The sequence below is a fragment of the Otolemur garnettii genome, unplaced genomic scaffold (genome assembly GCF_000181295.1).
Source record: "Otolemur garnettii isolate 467f Iridium unplaced genomic scaffold, OtoGar3 scaffold00006, whole genome shotgun sequence".
In the NCBI taxonomy this organism is placed as follows: domain Eukaryota; kingdom Metazoa; phylum Chordata; class Mammalia; order Primates; family Galagidae; genus Otolemur; species Otolemur garnettii.
In genome coordinates this window covers 21,436,811-21,460,254 of record NW_003852401.1, presented here as the reverse complement: position 1 = coordinate 21,460,254, position 23,444 = coordinate 21,436,811, and the positions used below count along the sequence as shown (strand labels likewise).

Sequence of the window (23,444 nt, the reverse complement as noted above, 5' to 3'; positions counted from 1 at the left end):
GATTTCTAGGAGAGGAAATAAAAATCCCTATGATATATACATTTGAAATTTTAATAGAGATTATCAAATAACTCTCCAAAGAAATTATACAATTTCATATTCCTACCATTAGTAATAAGGCTTATTTGTCCATATCCTCACAAACACTAAACATTAATAGTCTTTATAATTTTGGTCAAGCTGACAAGTGGTAAATGCTAAACTCATATCTTAAATATATATGTTTTCTTGGTGACATTAGGCATTCTTTCCTATGTTTACATGTTATTTGTAGTTCTTATTCTCTCAACTGTATATTGGAACCTTTTTGCTTATTTTCTATTTGGTTTATGTGTAGTTTTCTTATTGATGTTTAGAAGTTAATTATATATTAGGAGCATTAATGGTCTATCTTATATATGTGTGTGGCACTGATTAGTTGTTCATTGTGAGTTTGTGTATGTATACTACATACAAAAGTTGTAGAGACAATAAGATAGAAAACAGACTTCTCTATCAAAGGGTGTAAATATATGTATAACACAAGAGAAAGAATACGCTAATAAATAAACAGATCAGCTGAATTAAGTATAAGTTTTCTTTTACTTCCCTATTTGAATAGAAGCTCAAGAGGGGAGTGACATTTTTTCTTTCCTGCACACTACCGTATTTGCAGTGCTTAAATACAGTGTCAGTCATGGGAGTGGTGTGCAATCAATGCTGGCTGAATGAAAGAGCTAGTATAATTTTAAGCAGTGTGACAAAAAGAATAGAATGTAGACAGATACCTCTGGAAGAATGGTTGGCCAAATCCAACACTCTCCTTCCCACTTCCTCCCGTTACCGGTACAATCTATTTATTGAGAGAATAGGATTTATAATTTGGAATAACTGAGAAGCAGAAGAGGAGATTTTAAAAAAATGGCACCTGGAGGAGAGTTGGCATGATTGGGATAGTGAAGTGAAGTCATGAATAATTAAAGAATAGGATGAAAGTTTGTCTGGACAGAGAAAGAAGCATTGAAGGGTAGGAGAAATGAAGGTCAGTTTCTCCTTGCTTTGAAATTTTGCACAGGGCAGTTTTGGATTTCCAGATATGTTAGAATGCAGAGAAAACAGGAAATAGTTCAGAGGATTTGGGTGTAATTTTTTTTCTTGCCTTATTTTACAAGTACATTACAAGTATTTATAGGCCTCCTAACTAAATTTAAAAATTCTCACTTTAGTAATTTCTTTTTTTTTTTTTTTTTTTTTTGCTTGACTTTGTATGACCCTGGGCTATTAAATGAAAGTATTGAATTTCTGAATTCCTCCCTGCATTTCCACACGTACACATCAGTCACGGCTGGTTATTAGAAGACTGTTTCTATTAGAACTTCCCAGTTGGGCGGCGCCTGTGTCTCAAGGAGTAGGGCACTGGCCCCATATACCAGAGGTGGCAGGTTCAAACCTGGCCCTGGTCAAAAAAAAAAAAAAAAAAAAAGAACTTCCCAGTCCCATACTGTCATACTGTGTGTTCAATTATTGAGTAAAGATGTCTTTTTCTGTGTGTTTTTCATAATCAGGTCATTCCAGAAAGATGAAGATATCTAATGTCTTTACATTCACAGCCTACTGGCATTTACTGAACGGTAAGATACCACATCGTTTCATTAAATTCTATATTTTAAATATTTCAACCATTATTTAGTTAAAAGTTAAAGTAATAAATTTTAAATGGATATACTTTTCTTATAGAGAGAACATTCTATTTTTCCTTCTATATTTCATAAACAAGACACCTGTTTCATTGTATAAAGACATAGACAATACAGATAAAGTGAAACAAAATTAACCTATTACCTATTTCCCAGGAATAACTGTCAGAAATATCTGAGGACATGGCCTGTAGGTCTACTTTTATTTGCTTGTTTTAAATAAGGCCTGGATTATTCAATCTAGGTTGCTGTGTAACCTACTTTTTCTGAAGAAGACATTCTAAGAAAAGATTTTAGTATACATAGAAGGTGTCAGGGTATCACAGTATTGACTTCATCCTGAGGCCCTCCCTAAACTCTATACCTGTGGCCAGAGAGTTGATCAAAAGTATTGAGAAATAAGATGAGATGGCTACTAGAATCAACTATTAACTCTATGTAGAAAACAAATAGGTGTCTACCCAAAGGGTATCCTGGGGGTGTCTATGTGAAACTGTCTCCCTGGTTGTAAGTACTCCATCACAATATAATATTTCTACAGTAATATATGTTTATGAATTGTGGGACAACTTATATAGCTAATTTTATTATTCTGACTAAGGGATGAGATATAGCATCCCAAAATTTGTTTCAAGCCCATGGGGTAAAAGATGTGTTTTTAAAGAAGTGAGTCCTTAAATACAATTGTCACATTAACTAACCAGATGAAGTTATTGTAAACTCAATACTGATTTTGTACATGTTTTGAGGAATTTTGCCTCTTCTGAAGATTGGTCATTTTTCTTTTCAGCATTTACTGTCACAGTTCCCAAAGACCAGTATGTGATAGAGTATGGCAGCAATGTGACAATTGAGTGCAGATTCCCAGTAGAAAAACAATTAGACCTGGTTTCATTAGTTGTCTACTGGGAAATGGAGAATAAGAAAATTATTCAGTTTGTTCATGGAGAGGAAGACCTGAAAGTTCAGGACAGTAGCTACCATCAGAGGGCCCGGCTGTTAAAGGACCAACTCTTCTTGGGAAGTGCGGCACTTCAGGTCACAGACGTGAAACTGAGGGACGCAGGAGTTTACCGCTGCACAATCATCTACGGTGGTGCAGACTACAAGCGGATTACTTTGAAAGTCAATGGTAAGACTCATTATAGATTAAAATGCCCGACTTTATTGAGAAACTTTTTCTCAACTTTTTAAAGTTGAGAACTTTTCATTCTTGAAAGGCCAGACTTACTTTCAAACAGAATGGTCCCACTGTTCATTCTTTTACTCATTCACACACTCATCCAATGAGCATTTCTTGAGTACCTCGTATTTGATAGTCACTGGAGATCCAGAGCCAAATACCCCAGAGCCGTGTTCTATAGCACATTCAGTTTTCAAAAACCAATTCCTAGTCTTTACTTTTTTATTACCATAAAAGAAATTACATGTACTTGCAAATTCAGATACTGTGGGAGGGAATAAAATGAATTGCAAAAGTGCCCCTCCTCCCTTTACCACGTAATCTTCCATAGCATGCAAAGATAGTAGCCATTGTCTAGGCGTCCCTCCAGAAAGTTTTTTATTCAACTACTATTTTTTTTTAATTTTATTAGGTCTATTTTCCTTCCATTCAGCCTCTTTATGTCAAACACAAATAAATATATTAAGAATAAACCCCATTATAAGGTTTCCATTCAAAAAGACTTGAAGTTAATCTATGAAAATAAAAAAAATAATAATCACATTAAGAGTAAAGGAACTATTCTTCCTCAGAGATGGTATAAGCTATCCCCATTAGGCATACATTCATCATGAAAATGTACACCAGTGTTATCCTGGAGAATAGAAGAGGAACCGTGAGTGTCAATTCCTGGGTACTGACCCACAAATATGTCACTAAGTTACTTGAGTTCAAAGTTTGAGGTTTGGCCCTAGCTGAGTAAAGGAAAACACCTTAGCTGACCACCTTTGCTTTCATCGTTGAGTTTCATAGAATTGTGAGCTTAAAGAACCCCATGCATGAGCAGCTAATCCAAACTTCCACAAAAGAACAAAAATCCCCCCAAAAGCTCTTCTGCTCATATACTTCCCACAAGGTCATCCCTGTCATTTGGATGCCCCTTTCATAGCCTATTGAAATTAGTCGCTGATATTAAGCTGAAATCTGACCTCCCTAGTCATGGGACCCCATTAGTTTTAGGATTATTTGCCTGCTTCTTTTGTTTACATGACGACCTTTTAACACTAGTATTTGACTAGAAACAAATCATCTCTCCTTGGACTTTTTATTCCTGGGCTCACTACCATCAATCTGAAGGTCAATAATAGAAGTAGACAAAGTTTATATTTATCATAAAGGAATGCTGATAATTACAAACTCAAAACAACAATTATGTAGGGATTAAGAGAAATATATACATTTTATAATATATGTGTATTATTAGTCTCTGATTCTGGCTCAATTAATGTCACTGTTGTCAAGAAACTGTCATTTGTGAAGTACATTTAATTTTTGCTATATTTTATCATATGCTTGGGATGTAGTGATTTATATTTTCAACTTTTTCTTAGTCTATCAGCAAATACTAGGCATCTACTATATTCAAGGCATTAAAGAAATTATCAAGACTTAGCCTCCTAAACAGCTAGCATTGTTAGATCTAGGATGGAGAGTAAGAATATAATCCTGGCTACCAAGAAGAAAGACGTATAGAATACAAGTTTCTGCTTCTAGAGAAGGTCTCTCATCAGCCTGCAGGGTGTATGCAGGGGGGACAGCTGTGCCTGTATTGGGGAAGCGTTTCTATGGAAGCCTAGGTCACTGGGCTCCATAACATCCTTCATGGATCTGCACTTTCCTTTGCTGTCCTTCAACACAATAGGAAAACTGGCATTCATGGTTTTTCCAAAAGGAAGGTCCTTGATGAAGCAACGCATATGACCAACCAGGTTTGAGGATTTGATTTGTATTATAATTGCTAAGTTGTCATGCTAGTCCCACTCTATTGAGATCTGTTGTCATTTGTGTACTTGGTCTTGGGAGTTGAGTTGAGCTATACCAAAAGGCTAGACCTGTGTTGACTACAAGACAGCCACTGAGCTTCAGATGCACTGAGGACATGTCACCAGTGCAAATGTCCTGTCTGGCTTGCAGGAGCTTAACTTAAGGAAGTAGAGTCCCTGAATCACCTACATATGCAAATGATTTCACAGTAATGCTGTTGAGTTTCTCTTCCCATCATTGCAGTGTGTGGTAACACAGCTTCCCCACAGGGAGTTTACTCAACATGGGATTTTAAGGGTGAAGCATTTCAAAACTGAAATGTGACTTTAGTTTTGGGTTAATTCAATTAGCATTATTGCTTTGGGTGTTATTGTACCTTTCATGTTTGATACCTTAAATACCAGATTCTCAGGCATCTGACTTTCAATTAAAAACATTTTTTCATAATCCTGGAACCCAGTAGTAGAGAAAATGAAATGTCCATTTATACTTTCAGGACCTTAAATTGGATTAGGCAGCTGAAAGAACAAAAGGTTGCATAGATGCTCCTGATAAAGCTATTTCAATCCTATGGACCAAAGATTAACTGCTATTATTCCACCCCAATCCTATCCCCCACCCAATTCCCCAGCCCTGTTTAAGTATTCATTATATTATTTATTTTCTATTTAAAGTATTGTGCAGCATATCATGTAACTATACCTATCTAATTTGTTTATTGTCTATTTCCCTCTAGAACAGTGGTTCTCAACCTTCCTAATGCCAGGGCCCTTTAATCCAGTTCCTTAATCCATCCACGACCCACAGGATGAGAACTGCTGCTCTAGAATATAAACTCTACAATGATGGAGATTTGGGTCTGTTCTATTCATGGCTGCATCGCTAGGGCTTGGCATACTCTACTTGGCATAGAGTAGTAGTGTGACAAGAACACCCAAAAAATATTTGTGAAATGAATGAGTTATTCCCTCAAATAAGATTAGCCTAAAATTTTGGAAACATAAAACAGTTTTGGACATATGAAAATTTCTTTCCAAGACTGTTCATCAGAAACTGTCAGCACTTTCTAAGGAGTACTGCAAGAGTGCCCTTACCCAGTAGAAGTCAAAAGAGGAGGAGAAAGAGCAGCCCTAGCACTACTGCCCCTACGTAGCACCCCTGCTGTAACAGGCCCTGTATGAAGCACTCTGCCTATATTGGCTCTTTCATTCCTAAGGATGACTCTGTGGGGTAGGTGCTTCATCATATCTAAGATAAATATTTTTAACACTTTACTATTTCTGAAATCTAAGTGAGTCTTTCAATAGACGGAATCTGATTGAATAATATGTGGTACTATTCTAACCATTTTAGGAACAGGGAAGCTGAGGTCCAAAGAAATAAAGTTATTTGCCCAAGTTCACCCAACTAGCAAGTGGTGAAGCCAGGTTCTAAATTCAAGCAGTTTGGCTCTGAAGTCGGTACTCTTAATAAACATATTTTGCTGCCTGTATTTGTACCTCTAGAATGTGTATATTGACTTCAAAACTATCATAAGAAGGCTGGGTACTGTGGTTTATGCCTGTAATCCCAGCACTTTAGGATGCCAAGGCAGGAGGATCCCTTGAGCCTAGAAGTTTGAGGCTGTCATAAGCTATGATTGTGCCACTGCACTCTATCCAAGGTGACAGAGTAAGACCTGTTTCTACAAAAAATAAACATTAAAAAAAAATCATGAGCTTTTCTTGGTCTTGATTGACCAACATTGGCACAGTGCTGTAGATCTAGTAAACCAGGGGTCTGTAAACGTTTTTTATTAACCACCCTATCTGTAAAACATTTTAAACTAGTGTGTGTTCGTGCAAGTGTGTGTGTGTAGTTACAAAGAAATTATATTCTACTAATATATGGGTTGTATCATAGGAAATTGCCATTTTACAGGTCAGGAGAGACTCAATGTCACCACTGTCATCTGGTTCCACCTAATAAATTGTACATTTTAAAATGTACAAAAATAGACATGTTAAGAGGATGAAATAAAAATTTAATGAACAATATATTGTTCTAATTGTCTTCCTAATTGTGATGCTTTACTATCGTTAGCTAATATGTCAAGGCATAATGTACCTTAGTGTCAAATTCATTTTTCACAAAGGTGGATGTTCTCTATAATCTTGAGGGTTTTTAACCAACACTTTGTCAGGTCTAGTTAAGTATTTAGTTCTTTTAACCTAATAAAGGGGCTGATAAAATGTGTAAGTTCTGTCATTTCCTTTTGGTTTGTACCTAAATTATTAGTATTATCATCAATCCTCAGTTTCATTGATGGAAATTTTCTCATCGTTCATTTTGTAAGATGGTTAGTATAGTCAAAATTAGATAAGTGAACTTGAAAATTTATCATAACCCCAAAATGAGGCACCACCCTTCCCTTAATATTATAAAGCTCTTATCTTCCTGTAAGACTGTCATGTGGCATCCAAAGTGTGACCTAGAAAAGGCCTAAATTATTTCCTAATATATATTTTTTCCCATGTAGTGCCCCATTTTAGAGACTAATGTTGTGGATACTTATTCAACTCTTAATGGAATAAATCCACTCATTTATTGGACCCAGAGGTACATCATATTTATACATGATTCTCAGTATGATTTAACATTTTCCTTTAATCTTGTTCTAGTAGAAGTGATAATAGGATGGTAAAAAAGCAAATATTTTACCCTTAATAACTATTAACAGTGATTTTAGGCTTGAAATTTTAATACTCCAGAAATCAAGCTCTGTGCCAAGTAAACTAAACCCCATTATGGTAATATTATTTCATGAAATATTTCTTCCATGGAGTACAATCAGTAGATTCATTTAAAAAAAATTCTTAAACATGGAAGATGCAACAATGAAGACTCAAGTATTCACATTAACTATTATTTGTGTGTTTGGAAATCATAATTGTGTCCATTTCCAATGTTTCCAGTGATACTGATTTCATTGACTTAAGAATACCAAAATAGCACATCATTATTTATTTAAGTTTTATTTGATCCTGGCTGCTTTGTGACTAAATCAGATTACAAATCTATTTTTTAGTATTTGGTAAAGGAATGGAGAGCTAAGTAAAGTGAAGATTATACCAAAACACCAACATGTTGACATACTTGTAATGAATAAACATAAGTGAAGATATATACTAAAAAGCTACTAGAACAGTCAGCAAACTGGGTATCTAAATGGGTCCTAAATCAATTATGTAAAACTAATCCTAAATGGGTCCCAAACCAATTATCTAAAATTTGATGAAACTGTCTTCCTTGAGTATAATGATTATTTAGATCATTTACTAAAATAGCCAGCATTAAAAAATTTAAAAAATAAGTATCATGATATAGTATCCTGTATGGATCTTAGAATGTAAAAAAAAAAAAAAATAGAAACTGGTGGTGGAATGGAATACTATGGAATTTAGTTAATAATTGTATACTAATGTTGGTTCTTTAGTTATGACAGCTCTACCATAATAACGTAAAATGTTAACAGTAGGGAAAACTAGGTATGTGGTATGTAGTAACTCTGTACTATCTTTGCAAGTTTTCTGTAAGTCTAAAACCATTCTAAAATAAAAAAAATACATTTGAACTTTAAAAAGTATCACCAGGAACATGGATCAATATGTACAAATAAAATAGCATGTATTTTCATGTCTAATTTCTCATCATTGACTTAAAGTCAGAAAAGCAAATGACATATCAAAAATCAGACTTTCTGCTTATACAAAGTCTAGGAAAACAGTACTTTCCAGCTGGAGAGGTTCATGTTTATGAAGACAGCTTTACAACAACAACCAAAAAAAATATCCAGGAATATATTTAAGAAGAAATGGGGCCCCATGTAAAAATTATAGCATTTTACTGAGAAACATATGAAGACTCGAGTAAATGGAGAGATGTGTTTTATATTAAAGACTACTAGTATAAAATGACAGTTCTCTTTAAATAAATCTTCATATGTGGTTTAAGCCTAATAAATATACCAGCATAATTTTTATAGCAAAGTCATCATTCCTTTAAGTCCAAATTCCACTTCATTTTGAACTGAGTTGAGGCAGAGTTAGCAGAAGTTAATGCTGAGGTGTCTGACTTCAAGCATTATTTCTCTGAGAATCAGCCTGAACTGACATTTTTTCTAATGTCAACAGCACCAAGACACATGTCTAGTTAAATGCTAAGCAAAAGCCCTGACTTCTTTTTGCTCATGACCTAGCTCCATACCGCAAAATCAACCAAAGAATTTCCGTGGACCAAGCCACCTTGGAACATGAACTAACGTGTCAAGCTGAGGGTTACCCCAAGGCTGAAGTCATCTGGACAAGCAGTGACCATCGAGTCCTGAATGGCAAGACCACTATCACCAATTCTAAGAGGGAGGAGAAGCTTTTGAATGTGACCAGCACGTTAAGAATCAACGCATCAGCTAACGAGATTTTCTATTGCACTTTTCGGAGCATAAATCCCGAGGAAAACAGTACAGCTGAGTTAGTCATTCCAGGTAATACTCTGAATGTGTCAATTAAAGTGTGCCTGACACTGTCCCCTAGCACCTGCCATGATGCCTTCTCATCATAGTTAATCATTGTTTGTTGAACAAATGAATGAATGAATGAATAATACTCTATTTACAAAATGCATTCTGCTTCCTCATCCCCATTTATCCAAGTTACATTGTCACTTAAGAAATATTCACCAAATAGTTATTGAATATGCTCTATGTGCCAGGTGTTATATTAGCTATTAGGTGCACATGGAGGAATGAGACATAAGTTCACACTCTCTAGAAAACAGATGTAGGAAATGCTCTTGTAGCTGGGGAACCTGAGGGAATACCTGAGAAGAATACTCAGTTCAGGCCAGGTTTCAGGAATCCAAATCCTAGCACGTCAGAGTTGCTCCCTTTCCCCAGAGTTTCTGTGGCAGAAACAAATGAAATGCACTTTCCCATCTTATTCCAAATAGGAGGAATTCTTCCCCTCCATGTACTTCTCCCGAAGTAGTCTATGATATTTTAACTCAAGACAGCCTACTCGTGAAGCTGTGTTTCTCTGGGTAAATCACGACTTCTTTGCGCTTTCCTTTCTTTGAAGAGTTATAACTATTGGGCAGAGTTACTGTAAGGATAAAATCAGCAATAGTATAGGAAAGTGGTTTGAGACTCTTGCTTGCACAAAGTCAACTGTTTTTTATGTTTTTACTCAACTGTCCCATAGATGTAGGTGGGGTGGGAAACAGAGTCTGATGTGAGACCGTTAGAGAAAGTGAGTGAGGTGGGTGAGCATGACGTTTATTAGAGACCCAGAGACGTTCTGAGAAGTGTCTCTCACTGCTCCCTCCCCCAATAGATGTTGACAGAAAAGCTCTGGGTATCTCAGAGAAAATCACCGAAAAAAACTGGATAGAAAAGTCAACCAATAGGAAAAGACAAGCCAGGATGGTCTTGGAAACAAAAAGAGGAAAAAATGGTTTAGGAAACTAAGGATATGTTCTCATCGGTCTCACTGGGGTAAAGAGTCCTCAGGTCCTGAACTGGCCTTGAGTAAGAGCTGTAATAATAGGTTCCTGCCATTTCAAAGCTATTTTATTCATGAGGCATCCTAGAGTAACTCACTTAACTGCTCTGAGTGTGTCCTCATCTGTAACGTGGGTGTTTTTTTCTTCATATCTGGTATGCTTAACTCATAAAGTTGTGTTGAGACTCATATAAAATGTATATGAACAGGCTTTGGTACCTTTAAGCCACTAGTCAAAGAGTGGCAGTCATGGTGGCTTTAAAGTTTGAACTAGGTGGTTAGGGATTGTGGATCTCAGTTCACAGTTGATGACAGGTGGGATTCAGCAGTCTGAGCATCCCTGTGCCACAGGACCCCTTTTCCTCCTGCATCAGATCACAGACAAGAGACTAGTGAGAGGCACCAGTGACCAGACATCCAGGGGTATTCGAACTGCAGAGAAAGACAACAAGCATTAGTCCCCATTCATCACCTGAGACGTGGGGAGACAGGAGTTTCTTAGCAGTGCTCGTTGGCCTTCCACAGTCTACTGTGGACCACCTTTGTCATGTACAGTAGGCTGCTAGCTTCTGGGTTAAAGAATACGAGAGTAAGTAAAGTAATCGAGGCCCCCGTTTAGTATTGAACAGCCATTCCCCATGGTACCAGCTAAATACTTTACCTCTCGAGAAATTTGTTAGCGTTTCTATTTCATAGGTGGGTTAAAGGACTTGCTCCAAATCTCAAAGCTCGCCAATGGCAGGAGAGTTTTACCCCAGGACTACCTGTCCTAAGCCTGGCCTTCCTCCCCTTCTCCATCAGCAATTAACCTAAAGCTAAACTAAAAATTTTATCTTTAGTCTTAGTCACTTTCTTTTTGTTTCATTTTTTCAGAATCACCTCTGGTATTTACCCCAAATGAGAGGACCCACCTGATGATTGTAGGAGCCTTCCTGTTTTCCTTTGTTATAATGTTGATGGGCATCTTCTGTTTAAGAAGAAAAGGTATTTCCTTTATTGCAATGGTCTCCACTGGGGATGAGGGGACATGTAAGAACATGTTGTTATTGTCACAATGGCACTTAGTAGACAGTACCAGGGATGCTATAAGTTCTGCAATCTGCCGGGCAGTTCAATGAAACAGGGAACTGTCCTACCCAAAATACGAGTGGGAAATACTGACTTATAATCTGCTGCCCTCCTGTTAGCCTTCCCTTCCAGGGCCAAGTTTCAACTATGCAAAGTGGGCTTTAGCTGTGCCATGATGTTCACCCATGTGCCTTCTCTTCTTTTGGTCCTGGTTATCTTGCTGTTCTGCTGCCCTATATAGGAGGGCAGCAATGAACACTTGTAGTATTTCTCAGGAGGTGAGAGTTGACTTACCTGACTTACCTTTCCAAGTTGGCACAAGGGCATTCCACTGTTCAACAATTATAGCAAAACCGAGTGAGACTGCTAGCTGACGATGAGGTGTACACAAGTGAGGGATGGGAGATTGGGTGGGAATGGAGGTTGAAGAAAACTCAATGCCATATAGTTTCTTTCTATCATGCAGATAACCGTAGACTTACAGAAGAGAAAGAGCTAAAGTGCCTGTCAGTTTCAGTTGAATTTTAGTCTGGCATTGGTTGCAGTGTTCTATTGAGCTGGTTTTTGAATATCCCAAGTAATAGAAATAGTTTATTCTGTGAAGCCATGGTATTTTTAGCATATTCTGCAAGATTTCTGGTGAGGGATGTTATGTACATTTAGAAATCCTAGGGGATTAAACATGTTTTTATAGGAACGTGTGATTTAAACTTGAGTCACTATATAGGATGTAAAGTTGTACTACATGGAAATTAAAATATTTTCTTTCTCTCAAGGGGGAATGAAAGATGTGGAAAAATGTTGCATCCATAATACAAACTCAAAGAAGCAAAATGGTAAGAATATAAGAAGGGATTGGGAAGTTGAAAATCAAAAAGAAAACCAAAAGCTAAAGCAGTGAAAAGGAGAAATTGATCAATGATAGTCTCCCCACCTTTTAAACAGTGCTGGTGGTAGGAACTGCTGGCTCCTCTTTGCCTCGCAATTCTAATGTAAGAACTCTTCCCATAGTCTGAGGAGAGTTAAAAACAGCCCTCAAAAATAGAGGGTGGGGAGCAACTCTGCAGAGAGAGGAGATGAGAGAGAAAGCGGGAAGAAAGCAGCTTCTCTTTGCTAAGCTCTCTTGCCCTGCATTTCAGCATCTCCCTCTGATAGGGGACCAAATCGACTTAGCTAGGTGGATAATTCATTCATTCATTCTAAAATACTGCCTGTTGGGCACTTGTTAATTGCTTCATGCCCAGTACCTTATTTAATCCCCCTCTGCCAACCCTGAAGCCACACCAAAAAAAAAAAAAAAAATCAAAGAGATAAATACTATAATTATCCACTATAGTAGAGACAGAGAGGGTCAAGAAGATAATGTAAAGTGCCCAAGAACACACAGCTAATGACAAAACTCACGCTTAGGGGCCCACCCACCTGATCCCACTTACTCTCAACCCATCAGCTTCAATCCATTGTACTACAGATGTCTACATTTATCAAAGGGCAGAAAAATCTCAGCCAGCTTATTGAAGTAAGATGAAAGTTATATTAAAGTTCCTAGGTTTTATTAATGTAGTTAGAAACCAGAGTGAGCAATGAGCCTAAGTTTAGTCTAGTTAACTATGTGGCCCATCCCGTTCATTTGTGTGGTAAAGCTAATTAGTCAGTGTTGTTTGCGTCATCCTAGGGCACCAGCCATCCCAATTTGCTCATGATTGGGGGATTTCTCAGGGCATCGGCCTTTCACTTTTAAAACCAGGACAGTCCCAGGCAAACTAGTCATCCTTTATCATATAAAAGTAATGGGTACAAATACAATCTGGATCTTTCTCTTATTTCAATTTTATTATTATATCATCTAGCAAATATGAGTTATGGTTCTCATTGGATACTTGTTAACTTTTTTCCCTGACTCCTCCCTGTAAAATTAATGTACTATTATCACTCTCCAGATCCACAGTTTGAGGAGACGTAATCCAACGTGGACGCTTCTGATCTTCAAGCAGGGATTCTCAGTCTGTGGTTTGGGAGTTCCTCAGGCCTGAGCGCGACTAGAGGAAGAAATGAGCCCATGGGATATAGACAGACGATGTGGCACTTAGAAGGCCCAAACACTAATGAAAATGGGAACCTGGGGGAAGAAGGGAAGAACAAAGACAGATGGAGGAGAAGGGGACCTAAAAAGAGACCTTGGTACTTCAAAAGGACTGAGAGGCTCATCGGCACACGTGAAAGGGAGAAGAGGCACTTCTGCATAAGGAGCCTCCCAGCAAATCATCCATGGCTCATCCCGGGAAAATGAGTTGAGAATCCCTGATGCAATGGTCAGTTCCTGCAGAAGTGCTCTGCACCTGCACTCAGTGTCTGGATTTGTCTTTTGTGTGACTAAGCAGCCCAACGTTGCAACAGTATTTATTGTTTCTATTTATTTGGGGAGGTTTTTTGAAGACAGAGTCTCACTCTGTGCCTTGGGTAGAGTGCCCCGGCATCATAGTTCACAGCAACCTCCAACTCTTAGACTCAGGCTCAAGTGGTTCTCTTACCTGAGACTCCTCAGAAGCTGGTACTACAGGCACCCACCACAACACCCCACTAATTTTTTTGTTTTAGTAGAGATGGGGCTGTTCTCGAACTCCTGAGCTCAAGCAATCTACCCACCTGAGCCTCCCAGAGAGCTAGGATTACAGGCATGAGCCACCACTGCTGGCCTGCTTCTATTTAGTTTGAGTCTGTGGAGTCTTCTTGTGATGTAAGAGTGATTGTGAATGATTTCGTTTAAAGATGTATTTGAGTAGATGTTAAAATTCTGTCATCCAAACTAAGCTTGTTGCTTAGTGACTTGCTTGCATCCAGTAAAATATTAAGTGTCTGTAAGGTGCTTGGTATCCTCTGTAACCATAAGTACAAATAGGAAATGCAGAGAATGAAGCACTGCTTTGTATAGGATTTTTACTTTATTTAACTCACTGATACTTTGATTGACTCAACTAATCTTAGACCATAAGTGTCTGTTGCTGTGTCTGTTTCATTTAAATATCAACTTTACCATTATGTGGTACCCTACATCCATTACCTAATTTCACCCCAATTGTGATAACCCTGTTGTGATAACCACTACTTTTATATTCGTTTTGCAGTTGAGGAAGCAGAGAGACTAAATAACTTGCCCGAGCCAGCAAATAGCAAACCTCAGATTTCTGCAACTCTTACCCTTTTAGAATGCAATTTATAGCAATTTTAATTTAAGCAATTAATTTATTCAGAAGCTATTTATTAAGTGTCCTTGCATTATCAATCACTATGTCAGGTATTGAGCCTACATGTAAGCAAGACAAAGTACCTGCTCTCAAGGAGCTCAGAATATAATGAGGAGCTTGGTAAAAAAAAAAAAAAAAATTATCATTGTGGCCAGGTATGGTGGTTCACACTTATAATTCTAGCACTCTGGGAGGCCAAGGTGGGAGGATCGCTGACATCTTAAGTTCAAGACCAGCCTGAGCCAGAATGAGACCCTATCTCTACCAAAAATAGAAAAATTAGTCCCAGCTACTTGGGAAGCTGAGGCAAGAGGGCTGCTTGTGCCTAGGAGTTTGAGGTTGCTGTGAGCTAGGCTAAAGCCATGCAGTCTATGTACCCTGAGCGATAGAATGAGACTCAAAACAAAAAATTATTATTACAATATAGTACCATGTCATAACATAAGGTGTTGGAAGAGAATAATGGTGTGAGAGAGAAAGTCTAACTATATTGGCAGGGGAAGAGAAAGGCCAGTCAATGTGTTCTGGGATACGCTTAAACATTTAATAATCAAAACAATTATAGTTTATAAGGAGAAGAGAATATTTTAAAGAACTGTGGAAAATAACTCTTGAACTCCTTTTGCAGCATTATATTTATCCCTGATTGATTTGCCTTCACCACACAATCTGATACTTGTGTGCACAGTGTCTGGTATTGTCTGACAGTTCTTTCTCTTCTATTTAAATGCTATTGAATTTTGAATTCATTCCTTTGCATGATTCAAAATTCAGAAGATCTTATAAGATACAGTAAAAAAAGAAAAGTCTTCATCCCGTTCTCCTAGCCTTCCAGGTTCCCTCTCCAAGAGCAACCACTGTTGACTTTTGTATGTGTATTCTTCTAAAGATAGGGTATATTTGGAAATGTATGTTAAAAGTCTATATTTTAAATTTTTTTTCCTAAGTAGCAACATTATGCATCTGCTGTGCAGTTTGCAATTTTTATTTAACATATCTGACGATGCAGCTGGAACATATTTAAGGCTCTAAGTGGTCAGGAACTGCGTCTATTTTGTTTCTAGTTCATCTTTCCCGTAGCCTTTCAGTGTCTTTCATATGATTTAGTACCTGCTAAATATATACTACATATGCATTTGGGCACCCAGCATTTGTTCAGTGCTTGCTCTGTGACTGAGTTTGCATTTGGTTTATTTTATGTTTGGTCAAAGGGAGACCCATGGGTTCTCCAGGGTAGACTGAGTCAACCTAGTCCCAAAGGGCAAGTTTATTATTAACTATCTATGACATAATCATGTCTGGAACCTTTTCTATCATTTTCTCTTGGGTATAAACTTCATTGTGATGCTGTGCTTGCAAAATTACATGTTCTTTCTGGAAATTCCAGCAGTGTTCCTCGACTGCTGGCTGTCCTAGACCCTCATCTGTGCCAGAAAAGCCTCATTAGCTGTGTTGGAAACTTTGAATGACAGAATGACACAAGCTGGCATCACTACTCCTGCCTCTTAAAATGCTGCTTTCCAGGGGCTTTGAGATACATTTGCCTCTCAAGAGGTCCCACAGTTTTCTTTCCTTCTTGGTCTTTTATTGGGATGATAAAGAAAATCTTTGTTTTGCTGAAGGTCAAGGCTGAAGAAACAGAATCTCCAACAAAACTTCTTCTTGTATCTATTTGTATGTGTACATGTCAATGTGCATAATAATTTGTGTAACAACATCCTTTGTGTGAAGTACAAGCAAGAATTCTGTCCCTGCAAGGCATGTGGTCTACTCACACCTTTCTTAAATCTTAATACCTTCTCGTGGTCTCGTATTCAGAAGGCACTTTATCCCTTTGTCTTGTGTTTGAAGGCAGAGATGACAACTCTGAATTTGATTGTCACTTTTTATACTCGCATTAATTTAATAAAATATTCTTATTTATTTTGTTTCTTACTATGCTAGCATGTCTATTTTCTTGTTTTCTTTGTATTTTGTAAAATCAATCCCAGTTTAATATCCAAGAGGAGAAAATTACTTGGAATGTTGGCAGCCCTCTTCCTACTTCTGTTTTTCATAGCTTCTATGCTCATGAATTTTGCACGATGAAAAAATTATCAAAAGAATTTACTTTTTAAAAAACAATTATCAAAAATGTTCATTCTCTCTCACTTGGCAGCTTTTTTAAAAGACAATACCAAGGAAAAGTCAAAATTTGTTTATATACATTATATGAGGTAACTAGGATAGGAGAGGAGTGGGACCGGGGAGAGCTACAGGGAAATGAAGGGACTTTCTTCTGAGAGAGCACACTTCTCGGATCTGTGAATATGGATGAGCAAGCCCATGCATAGGAAGCTGGGTGTGTTTCAGTCTTCATGATCCAAAAAGGAAGTGAGAAACGAAGAATTAAGCCAAATCGAGGATTGGGACCTAGAACTCTGTGGGACTATAAGAAGATCTGTGGTTTTAAAACAAATGTGACAACACTTATCATTTGAAGAGGTATTAGACCTCCAGTTTGATTTTTAAATCATAAAATTCAATGTAAAGAGACTTTTGATCATTTAGCTGAATCAGACATGCTGGAAGGATGATAATGGCTATTTCTAAGAATATATGTCAGACTCCAGATGTTTCTGAAGTAAGAATAGCAGTATCTTTGTAGTAATGATGATGTACTAGTTTTGCCAGCCCCTGGGGCATTGAAGAAATAAAAATGGAAGCTAGACATTGAGATATCTCAACTTCCTGAGCTCTAGGTCTTCCTGACTGACTGTGGTAGTCATGGTTCCAGCTGTAATTCTATCATCAAACTTTTATTCTAGTCCCTTTCACAAGCATGTGACTGTCTGCGACAAATGGACCAAATACACCCATACCCACACCCTTACACACATATATACACGTACTTATTATATATTTAGTTTTATTTTATTTTTAATTGACACATAATAAGTGACATATTTATGGGGTACAATGTAATGTTTCCATACCTGTATACATTGTATAATGATCAAATCAAGGTATTTAGCATATTCATCACCTCATTTATCACATTTAACAGCACATTTATTATTTTATTGTGAGAACATTCCATATCCTCTCTTCTAGTTATTTTGAAATATAATATTATTAACCATAACAACTGTCACCCTACTGTGCAATAGAACATCATAACTTATTCCTCCTATCTAACTCTAATTTTGTAAACATTAACCAATCCCTTCCTACCCGTCTCCCCTCTAACCTTCCCAACCTCTGGTTACCACTGTTCTACTCTCTACCTCTGAGAGATTTTCATGCAGTACATAGTGTTTTTTTTCTGTGCCTGGCTGATTTCACTTAACATAATATCCTCCAGGTTTATCCATGTTGCCACAATGATGGGATTTCATTTTTTATGGCTGAATAGTATTTCATTGTATACATCTACCATACTTTTTCACCTGTTGATGGACACTTGGGTTGAGCTTGTCACTTAGCTATTATGAATAGTGTTTCAATAAGCATGGAAAAGCAGATATCTCTCTGATTTCATTTCCTTTGGATAAAAATCAAGTAGCAAGATTGCTGGATCATATGGTAGATATATGTATTTTTAATATTTCAATATTTTCTATAATGGCTGTACTAATTTACATTCCCACCAACAGTACATAAGGGTTCTCATGTCTCCATATCTACATTAACATTTGTTATTTTTTATCTTTTTGATAATAACCATTTTATTTTAGGTGACTAAAATAGGTGATATTTACCTTAGGGTGAGGTAATATCTCATTGTAGTTTTTACTTATATTTCCCTGATTATTAGCATTGCTAAGAATTGTTTCCTATACGTTTTGGCCATTTGTAATCTTCTTTTAAGAACTGTGCGGGCTCAGTGCCTGTATCTCATTGGTTAAGGCATTGGCCACATACACCAGGGCTGGTGGGTTCAAACCCAGTCTGGGCCTTCTAAACAATGACAACCACACACACACACACACAAATAGCTGCCTGTAGTCCCAGCTACTTGGGAGGCTAAGGCAAGAGGATCACTTAAACCCAAGAGTTGGAAGTTGCTGTAAGCTATGACGGTACAGCACTCTACAGAGGGTGACATAGTGAAATTCTGTCTCAAAAAAAAAAAAAGAAATGTCTGTTCAGGCCTTTTGGTCTTTTTTAGTTTAATTACTATATTTTGCTATTGAGTTGTTTGAGTTCCTTATAATATTCTGGATATTAACTCCTTGTGAGACACAGAGTTTACAAATATTTTCTCCCATTTGTAGACTATCTTTTCACTCTTCTGACTGTTTTCTTGTTGTGGTGGTTGTGCAGAAGCTTCTTGGTTTGATGCAATCTCATCTCCCTAGTTTTGCTTTTGTTGCCTGTGCTTTTGAGCTCTTACTCAAAAAAGTAAGGCGCCAATCCCATATACTGAGGGTGGAGGGTTTAAACCCTACCCCGGCCAAACTGCAACAAAAAATAGCCATGCGTTAGGAGGCTGAGGCAAGAGAATCACCTAAGCCCAAGAGCTGGAGGTTGCTGTGAGCTATGACGCCACAGTACTCTACCAAGGGCGACAAAGTGAGACTCTAAGTATCAAAAAAAAAAAAAAAATCCTAAATATTTTAGAAAACATATAGATTGTTACTACTTTAAAGCAAAAATTGGCTCAGTGCCCATAGCACTGAGGTGGTTATGGCACCAGCCACATACACCAAGGGTGGCAGGTTCAAACCCAGACCCAGCCTGCTAAACAACAATAACTGTAACAAAAAATAGCCAGTTGTTGTGGGGGGCACCTGTAGTCCCAGCTACTCAGGAGGCTGAGGCAAGAGAATCACTTGAGCCCAAGAGTTTGAGGTTGCTGTGAGCTGTGATGTGACAGCACTCTACCAAGGGCGACATAGTGAGACTCTGTCTCAAAAAATAAAAAATAAAAAAATAAAGCTCAAAATTGAAAACTAACTTTTGCACTTTTGCACTATTGATATCACTGGCCAAATTTGTGTGATAACATCCTATTTTTAGAATTTTTCCTATCCAAGTCTTCCAAAATTTCAAGAAAATTGATATAACAGACTCACTCCTATTATAGTTTAAACATTTCCAGAATTGTTTACATTTTTTTATTTTATAGTCTTCTTTTTTTTTTAATTAAATGTTAGCTGTGTACATTAATGCAATCATGGGGTACAGTGTGATGTTTTCATATGCAATTTGAAATATTTTCATCAAACTGGTTAACACAGCCTTATGTCATTTTCTTAGTTATTGTGTTAAGATGTTTATATTCTACTTTTAGAAAAATTCACTTATACCCTTGAAAGATAAACCATAGAGGTGATCCCTCCACTAAGAAGTTAAAGTTTAACCAAATGAAACAATTGTCAGTAGTAGAGTTTTATCATTAGTTTAATTATCATAATTAACATTCATTGAGCATGTATTCATGTAGGGTGTCAGATTTCATATATTACCTTATTTAATGCCATGGGTTTGCAATGAGATCTGCCAGTTAAAGATACCATGTTCACCTAGAGAGTTGCCGGGAAAGTTCAGGAAAATCAGAGCATTAAAAATGGCAAAACAAGCAAATCAAAAACAAAGCAAAACATGATATTACCGGAAAGCTTTAAAAAACTAAAGTTTTTATTGCAATTCTTGCTGATAATTTCCTTATATCTTTTCCCTCAGCAGACAAATATAAAATGACATATAAGAATATAACATTAATTTTGAATGGAGAAGAAGTGGCTAAATGTTGTCTGAAACACACACATCTCAGTTTCTTAACTGTTGTGAAGCTATCATATTTTGGCTCCAGTTTCTACTGATTTAGGATCTAATTGCAGCTCCTAAAGTAGAAAACTGCAGTTGGATGGACAGGATGTTCATAATATCTGTTTCCATTTGGGGAGAATTATCAATAAACAGATTCCTGGCCTCCTTCCAATTTCTGTGAGCTCTCTAGGAGAGCTCTTCCTGCACAAGCTGAGAGCCGCTAACCTACCCTTGCCAAGGAGAGAGGGTCATGTTGGCGAGCTGGGCAACAGGCAATGACACCAAGTGGAATCTCATCTACAGCCCCAGGACTCAATCCCACATCAGAGCCTTTTAGGCCAGGAGACAAAGCAGGGGGTGACCCAGAGGGGCCCAGGAGGTCAGAAATGTTAAGATCCTGGCCCTTCCTGCCACAGGGCAGGTCTGAGAAAGTGGGGAGCACTTTACTCACCCTCACTGAGGAGTAGTGAAGGGGAGGTAAAGATTCACCCAGTATCTAAACTTTGCATAATCTTTAGGCTGGGAACCAGGCCAAAGGATCACAGACTCTCACATTCAGCGCCTCTAAATAAGTTATATTATCCTATCAGAGTAACTTTAGCTTTACAATAGCTCAGTATTTCTTGACATAAAGGATGTAGATGTCTTAAAAAGAAATAGAATTTTAAATGTGCAAATTGAAAAAGAAAAGAAATTCCAATTAACTTTGACATTATGAAAAATTTCAAAAATTTTTAAGTCTGTCCATTTAGATCTTCAGCTGGCACAACTTTAGTTCACAGTTATTTTAAACTTTAAGATAGAAAAATTTCATACTTTAACTTTTAAAATATTTTTAATTTTTAAAAATATAAGAATAAATAAAATATAATAATAAAATGGTTAATTTTAAAAAATTAAAGTTACACATAATAATAATAGGTTGGTTGGATTCATAGCTGTTGGACCTTAAAATAATTTAATAAACTATTTTTTGGCATTGATAATATCAATATAGAAATTTATTGTACATTTCCTAAGTATCAAGAATTGTGATATGCTGCTTTATTTGGTCCTTACTCCATCTTATGTACAAGGCAATAGGCTTAGTGAAGTTAAAGTACTAAGGTTATATCATTGAAAAGACTGGAACTTGGGGCAGTGCCTGTGGCTCAAAGGAGTAGGGTGCCAGCCCCATATGCTGGAGGTGGCGGGTTCAAACCCAGCCCCAGCCAAAAACCACACACAAAAAAAAAGACTGGAACTTGGGTCTGACTGATTCCAGGTTTGTTTGTTGGTTGGTTTTTGGAGACACAGTCTCACTTTGTCACCTTTGGTTGACGGCTGCGGTGTCATAGCTCATACCAACCTCAAACTCCTGGGCTCAAGCAATTCTCTTGCCTCAGTCTCCCAAGTAGCTGGGACTACAGGCACCCAACACAACACCCTGCTATTTTTAGAGATGGGGGGGTCTTGTTCTTGCTCAGGTTGGTCTCAAAACTGTGACCTCAGTCAATCCATTCACCTCGGCCTCCCAGAGTGCTAGGATTACAGGCATGAGCCACTACTCCTGGCCTTAATTGCAGGTTTTTAATGCATTTTCCTTTTCTTCCCAAACATGCATACATTTCTCAATTCTTTTTTTTTTTTTTTTTTTCTGAGACAGAGACCTACTCTGTTGCCCTGGGGAGAGTGCCATGGCATCATCATAGCTCACAGTAACCTCAAACTCTTGGCTTAGAGTGATCCTCTTGCCTCAGACTCCCAAGTAGCTGGGACTACAGGCTGGCCAGCTAGTTTTTCTATGTTTAGTATAGATGGGGGCTCCCTGTTACTCAGGCTAGTCTCAAACTTCTGAGCTCAAGCAATCCACCTTGGCCTCGGCAATCTGCCTTGGCCTTCCAGAGTGCCTCCCACCATGCCGGGCTACCTTTCTCAATTCTATACAGCCAGATTTTTTCCCCCATAGTAACCTGGAATGAAGCAACTCTTAGAGCAGTGGGTTTCCTGGTATGTACAAATACCAGGGGTGTGTATGTGTGTATATGTGTGTGTGTGTGTGTGTGTGTGTTTATATAGTTTTCTCCTAGATGCCTACATCATTTCAATCAGGTTTTTAAGTCTCCAAATACCCTCAGTATCTGACCATTTTATTTGATTTCATATATACAAGCATTCACAAATAGCCCCAAGCTTGCTGAATTGTCTATGTCCAAAAAGATGAGACCTTTGATGATGAAGTCTGCTCTCGGCCATTTGCCGTCGTAGATACTAGGTTTTTCATTATTTAAGCTTGACGTGGCATTTTCTTCAGTTCTCACAAAAACAAAAAACATCCTTCTAATCAGTTTCAGTTATGTAAGTTATGTTGTCTGTTAAATAACTTCTCTGTAATCTTCCTTTATCTTTTCATTTTTCTCCACTGCAGAGTATCAGGACAAAAATAGCTCTGTGTCTTGTTCAAGGCTGACTGCTTAATCTTAAGGCAAGCAGTCCAAGTTATCCAGGAAGAAGTCCAAATGCTGAGAAGAGAAGCCTAGGTGTGGGGAATTTTGATAGTCACCAATATCCCTCAAAATGCTGACCAAAAGCCCCACCTTAGTTATATAAAAACTTCCATTGCAAGGATGTACGAAAGTCAGTTTTCAGGCTGGATAAATATAAGCTGAGATCATTCTTGCAAGCTTTTTCAAAGTCCAAATGTCTTGGTTATTTCAAGTTTGTGGAAGCATAAGCAACAGGTTGATTTGGTCTAGTCATTCTTTTATTATATAACAGTATCTTTTATCATCATGCATATACAAATCTGTAGCTGCTTAACCAGAGGCCATAAGTAAATGGATCATACTCCCACGTATTACAGTCTGTGCTGGGAGAGAAACTAATCAAGAATATGGAAAAATAAAATACAATAAAATGATTTGAGTCAGTTGGGTTCAGGTCCAGACTGAAATCCAGGAGTAGTTGAATTTTACTGTTTAAACTCCCTCACTTTTGACTTTTCTATTTGGTCTCATGAATTGATGAGAATTATCATTTCCTTAAAAATGCATGAAGGTGCCTGGAAGGCAAATCATTAAGCTCAGACTTTCAAAAATTATAATCTATTTATTTGAAATGGGTGATATGTTTACATGGATCAAAAGGTGGAAAGTGTTATGCAGTAAAATTGTTGCACTAGGAGCCCAATTTGCCACCC

At 37.5% G+C, this 23,444-nt stretch overlaps 1 protein-coding gene across 1 annotated transcript; it reads left to right on the top strand.

The window, feature by feature from the left end:
* Positions 1-1,527: 1,527 nt before the first annotated feature.
* On the top strand, positions 1,528-13,644 carry CD274 (CD274 molecule). Its single transcript, XM_012813296.2, has 6 exons — positions 1,528-1,610; positions 2,467-2,808; positions 8,900-9,184; positions 11,073-11,183; positions 12,044-12,103; positions 13,208-13,644. Exons 1-6 carry the CDS (start codon positions 1,559-1,561, stop codon positions 13,228-13,230), a joined length of 873 nt encoding a protein of 290 aa, XP_012668750.1. The 5' UTR covers positions 1,528-1,558; the 3' UTR covers positions 13,231-13,644.
* The last annotated feature ends 9,800 nt before the right edge of the window (positions 13,645-23,444 follow it).